At 36.6% G+C, this 15,062-nt stretch overlaps 1 protein-coding gene across 1 annotated transcript in view; it reads right to left on the bottom strand.

Annotated features, from left to right (window-relative positions):
* Nucleotides 1-211: 211 nt before the first annotated feature.
* The window catches only part of SLC35G2 (solute carrier family 35 member G2), a 31,805-nt gene continuing 16,954 nt past the window's right edge, over nucleotides 212-15,062 (bottom strand). Inside the window, exon 2 of the mRNA XM_006216046.4 lies at nucleotides 212-1,658. Within this exon, the coding sequence (XP_006216108.1) occupies nucleotides 402-1,640 (1,239 nt within the window). The 5' untranslated portion in view covers nucleotides 1,641-1,658 and the 3' untranslated portion in view covers nucleotides 212-401. The remainder of the gene's footprint in view (nucleotides 1,659-15,062) is intronic.

Below are 15,062 nucleotides of genomic sequence, written 5' to 3'. Positions count from 1 at the left end.
GCATTTCACCTTATAGATTTTTGAATATTGAAGGATCTTTGTTGAACATTTATAGAACATTGAGCATGAACATTTTTCTAATTTTTGAACCTTAGGACCATAAATGTTCCATCTGAAAGGGGTGATTTCTTCAAGTCTTATGTTCTTTAGTTATTAAAGTTAACATTCTCTACCACAATTACCTTTTATTATTAACAGTGAAGATACCAAGTTCATGATATTTCACATAATTTAATATTTGTTTTTTAATAGATTAGATTAGAATAAATTTTTCTACATCTGCATATATTAATCATATATAGCATTCTGTCAGTTATACAACACAAAAACTTTGATAGGTGAACATTAAATGGCAGTGTACCTATTAATAACTCAACATTAACAAGATCATAATCAAATATTCATTTAATGGGAGAGTCTAGTATTTCCTGATAATCCTGACTTCTTAAATTCCTCCAGTAAAGTTTATAGCCAGCAAGGACAAAAACACTAATCATAATGATTATCCCTCCAAAGACATCGTAGACACTAGGAAATATATGTAACACTAGAAGCTGCAAGACCATAGCTACCACAATCTCCAGATGTTGTACTGTGCTGACCAAAGCTGGATGGAATTTGTCCAAGGCATAATACACTCCTAAGAATGCTGCAGTAGAACAAACGCATATAGCAATGAGATAACTCCAGGTTTCTCCATCTAATGGGATGATGGGTTCTTGAAGAACAAACATAGTAGATACTCCCCAGACTGTCCCAGTCCAACCAAAGGTAAACAGTGCAGTCCACATGCTGATCTTCTCCTTAATGGATCTGTATACTATCATGGAAAGAGCAGTGGTCAGTCCAGCCATCACAGTCATAGTGTACCCAAAGGCTTCTTTCCAGGCATTTAACAAAGAATTGTCTTCATCAACAATGTTGGGGATCATGACAAGACAAACACCTAAGATGCTGCAAACAACTGTAGCCATGTCAACATAAGCCATTTTCTCATCTACAAGTAAAAAAGCCAAAATGGCACTAAAGACTGTGGTTGTGGCTCTCCACATAGTGGTCCCATTGCTGGGAGGAACTATTGAAAATGATGTATAAGCACAGGTGATAGAGATGACATTGCATACACCATAGAAGAAGAGTCGCAATCTGTATCCACTGGGTCCAAAGGGGGCCTCCTGGTAGTAACACACAACTAACACAGATAAGACCTGCAAAACAGAACGGATAAAAATCAGTTCTAGAGATGGAACTTTAGAACGATCAGAAACAAGCCTAGTGATAAGAGCTACACATCCATGAGCCAAAGCAGATCCAAACAGCACTATCCACATTTTTCTGGATTGAAAAATATTTTTTTCTGCAAAGCTTTGGAATTGTCCAATCTCATTGGTCATGGGGTCTTCTGTTAGTGGAGGTCGAGTATCCGTTGTTCCAAAGAAAGTTCTTCCTTTTCTTTTCATTTCACTCAGCAGGCCTTTCTTTGGATTTTCTTCCATAAAATTTCCATAGTCTTCATTGATTTCTTCATATCCATCATCCCCTGGCTGAGGATAATGAGAAGTATATTTCACCATCACCGTGTTGGGATGTATTTTCACCCGTTTTTTAACTGGATATTTTTTGGAGGGAGAAGTATCCATTTCTTCAGATAATCAATTCTATTTAAGAAGGAAAAAAAAGACAAATGTATTTGTTCAATCAGATGAAGTATAGTTCTAATTTCTATTATAGTCATATGTACTAATTTAAAAATAGAAAGTAGAGGTTGTAACAAGAGTTTTTTAAAAAAGGAATAGGAAGAGATCATCTGGTAATATGCCTTATCAGATGTATGTGGCCCAATGGAATTGTCTATCCTATTTTCACTCTCATCTTGCTTCTGTCCCATTTCTCATTCTGCTTTTTCTTTGTCTCATTCAGCTCTATTTCCTTTCTTTACATCACAAACAACTGACATTTTTCCATTTTTTCATTCCTACCTCTCTACCTATCCAGGAAGAAAAACAGAAAAAATAAATAACAATTTAGATCAAACCTTTCCTTCTCATTGTGTCCATTTGTCTATATTATAAACTCTAAGTGGATAAGTCCAAATTATTTTGCATAATCACTTCTGTATGATACCAAAACTTGCCTCATATTACAAATTATAGTGATTTTTTAAAAACATTTATTCTGGCTTCCCATACATCTTCAGATATATAGATACACTGAAATTAGAAAATAAGGTGGACTTAGTGACATTCATGCATTGTTGCTATGTACAGATTTTCTTATGAGCAACTGGGCAATATGTGTAAGATTTTAACTGAAACTACCCTTTAATTCAGCAGTATCATATCTAAGATTTTACCCTAAAGAGATGATCACAATATGCTTTTTACTTTACGTGTTTTAAGAAAGGAAAAAATAAGAATACATATCTGTATTTGCTTATATAACATAAAAAGTATAACATAAAGGAATTATGGAAAGATATAAAGGTAACTCATAATCATTGGAGTGGGACAGGGAACAAGAATGGAAGAAAATATTTTTACTCTATACTTTTAATGTATTTTTTGAATCATGATAATTGTTTAAAACTTAAATTACAAACTAAAAAAAAGTTAATCTGTTATTGATAAAAAGAGAGCATACACAAAAGTGTGAGAAAAATGTATGAATGGGAGAGTTCATTGTAGCTTACTAGAATGACCCTTCATACAATGGAATACTATGCTATGCATCCATTGAAAATGACAACACAGGGTCGGGAGGGTGTAGCTGTGTAGTAGAGCACATGCTTAGCATGCACCAAGTCCTGGGTTCAATCCCTAGTCCCTCCATTTAAAAAAAAAAAAGTAAATAAATAAACCTGATTACCTCCTGCCAAAACAAAAGCAAAAATAAATAAATAAATAAATAAATAAATAAATAAATAAATAAATAAGGGGGGAAGTGGGTGGGAGGGGATAAAATGAGAGTTAGAGATTTGCAGATACTAACTGATATATATAGACTAGATAAACAAGTTTATGCTGTATGGCACAGGAAACTATATTCAATATCTTGTAGTAACTTATGGAGAAAAATATGCAAACAAATATATGTATGTTCGTGTATAACTGAAGCATTGTGCTGTACAACAGAAATCGACACAACATTGTAAACTGACTATACTTCAATAAATATATATATATATATATATAGTAACACAGATCTTTACTGACATAGAAAGATGTCCATGACATCTAGCTGAGTGGGAAAAATGTTAAGGTTGTTGTAAGAATTAAATGAAATAATGCATATAAAGGATTTGCGACAGTGCTGGTGTATAGTAAACTCTCAGTGAATATTAATAACTCCAGCTTCTTTTCACCTATAATTAACTCTTTTGAAACACTGGGTGTCTTCTACAATGTTATTCTTTCTTTGAGATCTGTATTTATTATTCAGTTCTCTTTAGTTCTCTCCTCTCTCCCCAAGAAAAATTTCTAATTTCCTTCCCAATGATTTCTCCCCTCCCCCCTAAAAAATTAAAATTAAAAAAAAAAAGAGGAAACTTTTTTTTTGGTCCTCATAACGTATTTCCCGTTCCTTGCCAAAAACTCACCAGTTCCAGGATCTTAAACCATGGTCCAGAAATCAAATCCCATTTTTGTTCTTTAATACCATCTGGGTAAGCCAACTGTTCCATGCCTGTTTACTCCTTTCTCTTCTAAATGACACCACTGTCAGTTTGAAGAGTCATTTGAAAAAACACCACCTGTGCCTCCAAGCCTTTCAGATCCTACCACCTCCCACTTGTAGTCCTTTATGCATCTTGTATCAGGCTAATCTGGATGCTCCCTTTTTTAAACTTTTATCAGGATATTTTCCCTTCACATCATGACCTTACCTTCACTAATAGTCTTGATCTTCCAAATAGATTTTCCTTCCCTAACTCCCTCACCTATGTTTGAAATACCACCATTTTTCTAGTTCCCCAAGCTAGAAACCAAGAAATACTCTGAATTAGCCTTTTTGTTATCACACTTTTATTTGGTCATCAATCTTACTGTTTTTGTCTTTGAAATATTTCTCAGATTTTTCATTTCTCCTCCAATTCCATTTTACCTTTGTGATTCTGGATCAAGTTTTTGTGAATTCCCATCTAGAATATTGCAACAGCATCCTAACTAGCCCCCCTTGAATCCCAGTTCTTCTCCCCTAAAATCCAACTATACATACCACTATATATATACACACACACACACACACACCACCACTGTCACTTAATGCCTTTAAAAGATTCAGAACAAAACAAAAAATTCCCTCAAGCTTTCCCCACCCAAGAACCTACAAGATTTCCTATTGATGACTTCATTGAATCTCAGATCCTCTGCCTAGCTCTCAAGACCTTTCCTAGTCTAGCCCATATCAATACTTAGCTCCTTAACACACATACTTTGTTCTGATCAATCCAGTGTCCTCCCTGTCCCCACTCTCCACATGTACATATCACTTCTCTAAGCCTTTATTCTCACTAGCTTACCCTCTGCTCCAACTTTCTAAACATTCCTCATCTTTTAAGAAGGCCCAGTCCAAATTCTGCCTTTTAGAAACAAGCCTTCCCTGACCACTCTAGCCACTTATTTTTTTCTTCCTTGTTTAACATCTGTAGTAGTTCTGATTTTTGTAATCTCATCATTTTATTACTTAGTTGTCTCAACTCAGTGGAATTTTGTCTCCAGTCATTGTACTCAGATTTGTGGTTAAATTTCCTTTCCTCAGTGGTCAGCAAGTATAACGACATTTCAGTTAGATCCCATAACTTCCAATTTGCTGTTCATCATTAAACTTGTGTCTTATATACATTCACAGCTTTCCCCTTCCTACTGCAGACCAGATTTGTAGCCCCGGGGGCATGAATAGGGAGAGGCTGTAGTCTGCTGTATTATTCCTTCTCCCATTCCCTTCTTTTGGAGTCCGTGGGAGGGAAATATGGTCTGCCTTTGGGACATCTCCTCCATCTCCTTCTACAAGGCTCCAGCTCCCCTGATGTGTTGGCACAGGGAGGACAGAAAAGGAAAGGACACATATTTCATATATTGGCTGTTGTTGTATGATGGGCTTTTGATGTATATATAAACTTGGCTAAGCTGAACTACATTTCTCAGTTATTTGATCAAACACTAATCTAGGTGCTGCTATGAAGGTATTTTGCAGATGTGATAAAACTCTAATCAGCTAAGTTAATAAAAGAAAGACTATCCTGGGTGGGCCTGACCTAAACAAGTAAGCCCTTTAAAAAAGAGCTTTAGGCCTTCTTCCTTCAGCTCAGAGATTCCAAACAGTTCATGCCATTGGGATTCCAACCTGCTCATGACCTTCCTTTCCTTACTGCCTGTGGACAAGAAGCTTCACCCTGTGCTCATGGGTTACAACATGATATAAGATCTTTCCTTTCTGTCTGCCCACAGACTTCAGACTTCCTTATCCAGCCACCACAATTACATTTAATAAATCTACTGGTTCTGTATCTCAGGTTGAATGCTGACTTTAACACATGGTGAAATTCTCTTTGATTATTGTGTTTATTTCTCTGCTAACTCTGATAGGCCACTGATACTCTCTAGGTTGCAGGCATCCAAATGCAGGCTATCTTGCATAAATTTTGTAGAGTCTCCCCAGTGCACAAGTCCCTAATGTAGGAGAGTCTCCTACCCTGGGGCTATGGCCCACAGCTTTTTGCTGCTTGGATCCTATTGCCTGGGGGGGCAGCTCTCTTGGTTGGGCACCAACAGTATTCACTTGACCCTGGGAAAGTCACAGATCCTTACCACTTCAATGAGTGCATAAGCCACTCACTGCTGCCCCCTTCTCTCCAATTTTATTTCTCTTTGTTCAAGCAAGCAAAGAGCAAATGTACCGTCTAAGCAGACTTCCAATTGGAGAATAAGAAAGCACAACCAGTCGTTGTAAATAATGATCTGATAACGTTCACTCTCAGTTGGCTTTAAGGGGGAACATCCCCCTCCCCTCCCCATTAGGAAAAAGCACAACTGTATCAATCTGAAATGCGGGACACAAATGGATTAAAAGGATGCAGTTTGGTGACTGCTGAACAATGGGCACAATTTAGTGTGGCAAGACTGAAAGCACTATTTGTATCCAAAAGAGATACTGTTTCCTAAACTACATCCCACAACATAAGGCCCAAGATCACTTTTCTCCCAAGGCTGAGAAAATTAACACTGCCATCCCTACTGTCTTGGTAGGAATCCTTAGGGCAATCCTCTTATGGTGCCTAAGGCTAATGCCATTTGGTAATAGTGGTAATAAGACTTTCTTTAGTTACCAGACTGATCCCTAAAGTGGTAAAAAAAAAAAAAAAAGAAAAGAAAAGTCTTAGATATAAAGCTGATTAATGCAACTTGATTATAATATAGTGGTTTAAATGTAGATATTGATGTGATTTTTGACATTCGTGAATCAGATTACTAAATGTCAAGAACTAATAGGTTACTACCTGAGCAGCCTAGTTCTGAGATACTTTATTACCCCAATGTGCTTGGACAGCCTTTCTCCTGAATAAAAATGAAAAGACTACACCTAACTTGTCACCTGAAAGGGAAGATACAACAACCATCTTTCCAGGATATTGAGAAACATCAGGACATGCATAGGATCTGTGCTGTTCAACATACCTCCTGAGACCTACCAAGAGAAGCCATTCACACTTCCAAACTGATGAAAAGGGGCCCATATTGTGAGGCCCCAAAAGCTGTGAGTATGATTCTACCCATCCTTATGATGAACCCTGCCTGGCAGAAACTTCAGCATCCCTCTTGGAATAAGGATTCTTCTCTCTCTTCCCCACTACAACTTAAGAGGATCAGGAGGACTAGAGGAAGCATATAAGTTTGCTTATAGTTTACTAATACTCTTTAGGTCCATATCTTTGTGTAAAGGCCCGCTGCTTTAGAGAAAAAAGAACCTGCTTCTAAGCTCCAACCTCTGGACCTAGAAAATTCATTCTTATATAAATGAATAAAGTAGAGTTTGAAAGACAAGAATAATGATAATAAGTGAGAAATAACGGAGTAGAAAGTAAAAAGAACAACACCCTTTCTTAAATCAGTCACACTTAGGAAATCAGGGACTTATGAAGAAGTATGTGTTTGCCCTTCTTAGAAGGTATGATAATATTCACATTGCATGTAAGTGGCAAATGATCAAAATGAACTAAGTCTATAATCAAATCATGAAACTGAACAGTTTTATGAAGACGTAAAAGAAGGGCTACAAGAAAAGTTAATCGTGTAAGATTTCAAATACTCAGATTATAAAGGAACCACCATGGGTAAATTCAATCCAAGGGAAGAAAAGAGAAGACTTACAAACCAACTGAATCTCTATAAAAATATAAAAAGAAACTACATAATGAAAAAGAATATGAAAAGGAATATATGCATGTATATGTACAACTGAAACATTATGCTGTACACCAGAAATTGACACAACATTGTAACTGACTATACTTCAATAAGATATGTTAAAATTAATAATAATAATTTTTAAAATGTAAGAAGAAATTTCAGAGCAACCTGGACAGAATCATTCTAAGTCAGATATATTACTTAGGACAGATATACCATATGTAGTGGCAGAAATTGCAATTAAACTAGCACTCATATTGCATCAGATTATTGCTTGACAAACAATCCATCTACATCTCTCTTAGGAAAACAAAAAATAAGGCACATAATCAGTCCTCCTTTGTAACACTTAGATTAAAGCATCCTTGCAATAGCTACCAGAAAGAGACTAAGACAAGATCTTGATTTAGCCAGAGGTCATGACAACGTTTTCAGCCCTAATGGAAACAATCAGAATTAGTATAAAAGCAAGAATGGGACAACAAATAGAAAAAAGAAAGGCAAAACTAATGGCTCTAAAATCCAGAGAAAACAAAGGGAAATATAAAAGAAGTCAGTAAAAACAATACTATAAATAGCCAGACATATTCCTCTTCACATGTGTACAGATAATGTGCTAAGAAAAATACAGGTCAACTCAGCTTTGAGAGAAAGTGAAATCTTAGGAGGTTTTAGAGTTGAGGAGCATTGGGGAAGGGTGGAATACTAAAAATTTGGAGAAAGCTAGTGATCTACCTCACTTTGAACTGAGAGAACTTAAAAGGTAAAGGAAGGTACTCACTTTAGGAAACTAATTCAGTATATATCATTGAACACTCTATGTGAAGGGTACCAAGTAGGCCAGATGGAGCAGGTCAGTAGGTTCTACTGTTGAACAGAATTTGTTCCAAAGTTTAGTCCAGAATTTTGTTACATAGTATCCCAAATTCGTGTCTCCTCCTTGCTCTTCTCTCACTCTTTCCTCTTCCCAGTCCCCTCGCTCTTTCCCCATCTCACCTTCTCAACTTTATTCCTGTCCCCTACAGACAGCCCTGTCTAACACCCCAGCCCAGAAGTAACTACCACTTATCCATGTGAATGGTCTCAGGAAAAATGATATTTATTTTGTTGACTTAAATGACAAAGCATTAATACTGTCAGAATCATATTCTGCTTTCATAATAGAATAAACTATTTTCATTTTCCTGAAATCGTAAGTTTTCTGACAGGAAATAGGAGTGATGATGACAAAATATCTGTTCAGAAAGTAGGAGAAAAGCCTCAATCATGTGACCATCCCTACCACTAGAACTCCACCCTAAAAACTAGCCTCCTGCCATCCAAACCAAAATGTACACATGTCACCCCTCTGAACCTTTTCCCTGTGCCATTTGGTACTTAGCCTCTGCCTCTTTTCATTATTTTATTCTCTTCATGTATGACATGGTGAAGTTTTAAAAAGTAGTGGTTCCTCAGTGTGTGTTTGAAGGAAGAAAAACAACCTAAGTGCCCCAACAGGTGAATGGGTAAACAGCATGTGGTATATCCATAAAACTGAGTATTATTCATCCATAAAAAGGAATGAAGGTCCAATACATACTACAACATGGATAAACCTTGGGGACATTATGTTAACTGAAATAAGCCAGAAACAAAAGGACAAATATTGTATGATTCCACTCATATGCAGTATTTAGAATAGGCAAATTCATAAAAAGAAAAATTAGGTTAGAAGTTACCAGGGGCTTGGGTAAGGGGGAATGGGGAATTATGGCTACAGAGTTTGTTTGGGGTAATGAAAAAGTTGGAAATAAATAGTGGTGATGGTTGTGTGATGTGAATGTAATTAATGCCATTGAATTGAACATTTAAAAATATGTTAATATGATAAGTTTTGGGTTATTTATATTTTACCACAATTTCTAAAAATAGGAAAAAAAATAAAAGAAAGGGGAAAAAAGGAGTGATTCCTCCATTGTGGGTTAGGGAAGTGGGGATGGCAATGCTAGGCATTGGTATTTTTAAAAACCTCCCATTAATCCTAATGTATAACTTTATTGTGCAAGAATCACTTGACTAGATTATCTAAAGACATTTCTGGCTTTAAGATTTAATGAATCTATGACTGCTGCATAATTAATTAAGACAGAGAGTGACACAAGAATTGAAATTTTTTTTAAACTTGGCTACTGAACCCAGACTGTCTGAATTTGAATCTTAGCTATAGAACTTATTTAATTTGTGAACTGGGGTGGGGAGGATGTACCTCAGTGGTAGAGTGCAAGCTTAGCATGCACAAGGTCCTGGGTTCAATCTCCAGTACCTTCATTAACAAATAAATAAATAAACCTAATTACCCCCCCAAATTTTTTAATTAATTAAAAAAATTATAAACTCGGGCAATTTATTTAACCTCTTTGCCTATTTCCTCTTCTGTAAAATTTCAATAATAATAGTATTACCTCATCAGATAGAATAAAAATATTAAGTCAGTTAATATATACAAAACACTTAGTATCTGGCACTTAGCAAGTGCTCAATAAATTTTAATTCTTTATTCACATGATTCTGTCTGCCTGGAATGACCTATTCCTCCCCTTTTCTGTCCTTGTCTACCTGTAGGCTTCACATCAGTGCTTCAGTAGTGTTCCCTCAAGTGTTACTTCCTCCTATGCAAAGTCTTCCCTGGCCTCTCAAACCTTTGTGCCCCATTGTTCCTGCATTCATTTGTTTATATCCTGTCTTTCTCACCAGACTGTACACATCTTGAAAGCAGACTTTCCCACCATTATATGCTTGGCCCCTAACACAGTGTCTGGCACATAGTGGCACTCAGTTTTGTTGGATGGAATGGAATGGACTTGAAAAGCAAGAAGAGGGAGATATGGAATGATGTTGACTACTGACATCTCCATAGGATCTTATAGGCCCATATATCCATATCTGCTCTCAGCATCATTGCTTAATCAGTGGTAGACTTAGGTAACCAAAAACCTGTAGTTTCCCTTGATCATTCAAACTACAGAAATGTTCAGAAGAATTCTCTCTATCCTCTGCCTTTAACCTCTTTATTAGTCAGATTTCTCCAGAGAAACAGAATTAATAGGATGTATTTATATATGTACATATATAGACACACACACATCTGTAGAAAGAGGATAATTTTAAGGAATTGGCTCATGCAATTATGCAGTCTGGCACAACCAAAATCTTCAGAGTAGACCAGCAGGCTGTAGACCCAGGGCAGATTTGCAGTTCAAGTCCAAAGGCAGTCTGCTGGCAGAACTCCTTATCTTCAGGGAATGTCAGTTTTTCCTGTTAAGACCTTCAACTGATTGCATGGGGCCCACCCCCATTTTGGAGGGCAATCTCCTTTACTTAGATACACTGATTTAAATGTAAGTCTCATCCAAAACACCCTCACAGAAACATCAGCATAATCTTTGACCAGCCAAGTTGGCACATAAAATTAACTATCACAGCATCATCTTCTGCTTGTCCTCTACAGGCACAGAAGTTCTGGCTATTCCAAATTGCAGAAAATTCTTTGAATATGTCATGCTCTTTCTGGGTTTTTACATATGCTGTTCCTTTATATAATACTCTTTTTCTGCTTTTTCACTTGGTAAATTCCTGCTCACTTTTCAAGGCCCAGATTAAATATTACCTTCTCTGGAAAACTTCCCTAGGCCTACCTCCCGCCCCTGTCTGTGTTAGATGCCCACCTCAGTGCTTCAATCATAGAATTATTGCATTGAATTACAACTGTTTTTTTTTTCTTTCCCTCCTGCTAGACCTGTGAGAGTTTTAACCCAGAGATATTAAAATTAGATATTACTAATTTTTATATTTGCAGCATCTAGCACAGTGCTTGGCAGGAGATGGGTGTTCAATAAGTGTTTGCTGAATGAATGAATGGACTATTTTTTTATGAAGCAAATTTTTTTAAGAATAAAATATAAGTAATATAAATAAATGAATTTAAATAGCTAGTTTAAATAAATCGGGAGCCTTATCCATTAAAATACTTTAGAGTCCTTAATAATACTTCAAGACTAGTAAAACATTAGGATGTGCAGTTTGGCTATAAAAAGGATTTGTGAATTTAGCTTCTCTGTCTCTGGCTCTGTTTATGTTGCTAGGTCTCTCATGTTTTCTTTAATATTAAATTCCTCAGGCATAACTGGAGCTGTTTCTTAAATAATGTGTATCTGCTTTTCTTAATTAAGTCATTATCAGCCATTTAGGAAGGATATCTTTCAACAAGACCAGGCTGAACTTCAGTTGCTATTTCCCTGCTTCCCAGAGCACGTCTCAGTTTGGCCCAGTCAGGTTCAGTCCCACTTGAGTTCCTCATCAGGCTTCCCTGGGCTTGCTCAGGACAAGCTTATGCTCAGGAGCTATTTACTACCAGCAGATCTTTAGAGAAAAATAAATTTTTGTTTATTCTTATTACAAAAGCAATATATGTTTATTGTAGAATATTGAGAAATGTGAGAAGGCAAAGTAAACAAAACCACTCATAATCCTTCCTACCGCCCAGAGATAACTATGGACCCTTCCAGGCCTTTTTCTGTTTGTGAACATTTTCCCCCCAAAAGTGGTATCAAACACTATATCCTCTTTTATAACTTCCCCTTTACTTACCAATACATTATAAACATTTTTCCATGTTATTAAATATTGTACAACATCATTTTTAATGGATAGTTAATATGGATTCAATAATGGGCTTTGAACACAACAGGTCAATCATTAACTTCAGCTTTCTGAGAGCTGAAAGGCAAGTATGTTGACCAACTGCCTCTTTACTTTATGCAGGGATAGATCCATAAACCATCACAGGAAAAGCCATGTATGTGAAAAGACACAGATAACAATGTTGAAGTTTTCTCAATGAATATAAGTGAAGAAATGGATTTTGATGGCCAGGAGAAGATGGTGAAAGAATAAATAGGAGATAAGTCAAAAGGATTCATGTTTCCCTCTTTGTTCTCTGTTAAAATGTCATCTAGAGAGAAACTAGCTGAGCCTAATAGTGAAATAAAGTATGTCTTCATTTATTGTTCTGTATGTTTATTTAGGATCAATACACTGGTTTTGAAAGGACTTGAGGCAACCATTCAATTAGAGTTAAAGGTAAAATGAAACCACAGGAAATAACAAGCACAGATGCTTCCAAGCACCTGGGAAGTACTCTTTTGGATTGTTCGGTTTTAAATATGGCTGTAGATTCTCTAATTATAAGGATATCTATGTTTATTTAGCCTCTTTTCTAGCAGACATGCACTAAGAACTTTATTTTATCATTTAAAGGTCAAAACAACTCTATGAAGTAGATAATATAATCTCCATTTTATAGATGAGGAAATAGGTTCTGAGAGGTTGGGTAACTTGCCAATTCGTGGGTGACATAACTAGTTAATGGTAGGAACAAGATTCAGATCCAGGTCTGCCATCCCAAGCCCTTTCTTCTATACTGCTCTGCAAAGTAACCATCCATGGTAGGCAGAATAATGCCCCCCATTCCCAGCAAGATATCCACATCCTAATTCCCACACCACTATCTTATATGACAAAGGGGAATTAAGGTTGCAGGTGGAATTAAGGCTGTTAATCAACTGACCTTAAAATAGGGAGGCTATCCTGGATTATGTGTTTGGGCCCAGTGTAATCAAAAGGGTCCTTAAAAGTGGAAGACAGAGACAGAAAAGTCAGAGGAGATGTGACAACAGAGGCAAAGTCAGAGCGATGAAATATGAGACTCAGCCTGCAGTTGCTCGCACTGAAGACAGAAGGGAGTTATATGCCAAGGAATGTGAGCAGCCTCTTGAAGATAGAAAATGCAAGGAAATAGATCCTTCCCTAGAACATCCAGAAAGGAGCACACCCTGCCAACAACTTGGTTTTAGCCCAGGGTTACCCGAACTGGACCTCTGACTTATAAAACTGCAAGATAATAAATTCACGTTGTTTTAAGCCACCAAGTTTGTGGTAATTTGTTACAGCAGCAAAGAGAAAATTCATATACCATCATTCTGTGAATGTCTAAAGATCAGATCTGTATTCTTAGATAGAAGACCTACACACTTAGTACAGGTGTGGAAAAGAACTGCCTGCATGTAAATCCATGATGTTCCCTAGAAAAGAATTTTTGATCTTCTGAAGATCTAAAGATGTGTTGGATGAGACTGCAAAGTTCTGAGTCAAGTGACATGGACAAGACTGTTTTAGCCTGAGATAGAAAATATTTGCTGGCTTGCTTGCCCCTGTGATACTCTGAAACATCTGCTTTCCAGAACCACATCCTCATGGATCATCTAAAAAAAGTGAATTATAAAACACCTCTCAAGGGTTGAGTAAACTTCCCTGTTGGATGCAGTTATTAAACGTTGAATCAAACTTTGGTTGGATGTCACCAAATAGGACTTTGGATTAACAACCAGTGCTGGACAACAAGTCTAACTAATTCATGAGGCAGCAGACCTGAATTTGAATTCTATCTCCTATTATTTTCTGCCTGTGCATATATCACATAACCTTTCTAAACCTCAGTTTCTTCATCTGTGAGATGGGCTGATATTGCCACCCTGGAAAGGTTATTAATAAGGACTTAATGAAAAGAGATCAAAAGCATCTAGAACAATCATTGGCACATAATAAGTGCTCACTAAATACTAGCTTGCTTTCTTCATGTTAGTCAAATACTGTGAAGATTCTGTTACTAGCATAGAAGAAATGCTTATTTTCCTCTCTGCTCTGTTTATATAGCAAGAAGGCTTACATACGGTTTATGAATTGCTAAATTAGGAATTTTTTTAAAGGATAAGCCATGCATTCTCGGAAATGTGCCTAGAGGCCCAGATTGAAATTTGCTCCTCCAGTCCTTCCACTGATTTTAGACTTTTGATTCCTTGTATTATATCTCTTTCTGATTGAAAGAGCTAGCGTGATTTTTGTTATCTGTAACTAAACCCTGTCAGATACAGAGATGCACTGAGTATTACACCGTGTAATATTTAAAGATGAATCCCATCAAGGAACCTTTCCTGCCTATTTTGCTTTTAACTATTATTTTAATAGAAATGCCAATAAAGCATTAATATTTTGAAATTTACAAAAGAGTATTCATTCACACACAGTGCCAGTTTTACGAATCAAAGACTGAAGATAATGTTGGTGATCCCTTCCAATAGCCTAAATTGCTATAAACTCTCTTCATGAGACAGGATGGTGTGCAACAGTAATTCATAGGAGACAGTTTGCCTACATTTTGTTCCTCATGTAATTATTGTTTTGGGAAAATAACCTACAATTTATCAAGAAATCTAGAAGAGATTTTGCAAAGAAGCAGCCTGAATTGGTTGGTAGTCTGGGGCAATAATAATATAAGATTTTCATAAAGATTGGTAGACGGCACTTTGAGCTCATCTGTGTCAATTGCGTTAAACAAGAACTTGGGACTGCTGATCAGGACAGAATCTGAATAATTCCCTCAAGCCATCTTCTGCCAGAAAACTTTAAATTTTATGTGATTACTTAGATAGTTCTCTGGAAATGCAATTATCAAGACAAACTTGTTATCTTATAATAACTTACTTACACATTCTGTCCACTCTGCCAACCACTTCTACTCAAATCTTCATCTAGGCCCAGCTAGCAAATTTCAGGCCAAGGGAT

Source organism: Vicugna pacos, chromosome 1 (assembly GCF_048564905.1).
Source record: "Vicugna pacos chromosome 1, VicPac4, whole genome shotgun sequence".
NCBI lineage: Eukaryota > Metazoa > Chordata > Mammalia > Artiodactyla > Camelidae > Vicugna > Vicugna pacos.
This window is presented reverse-complemented; position numbering and strand designations above follow the sequence as displayed.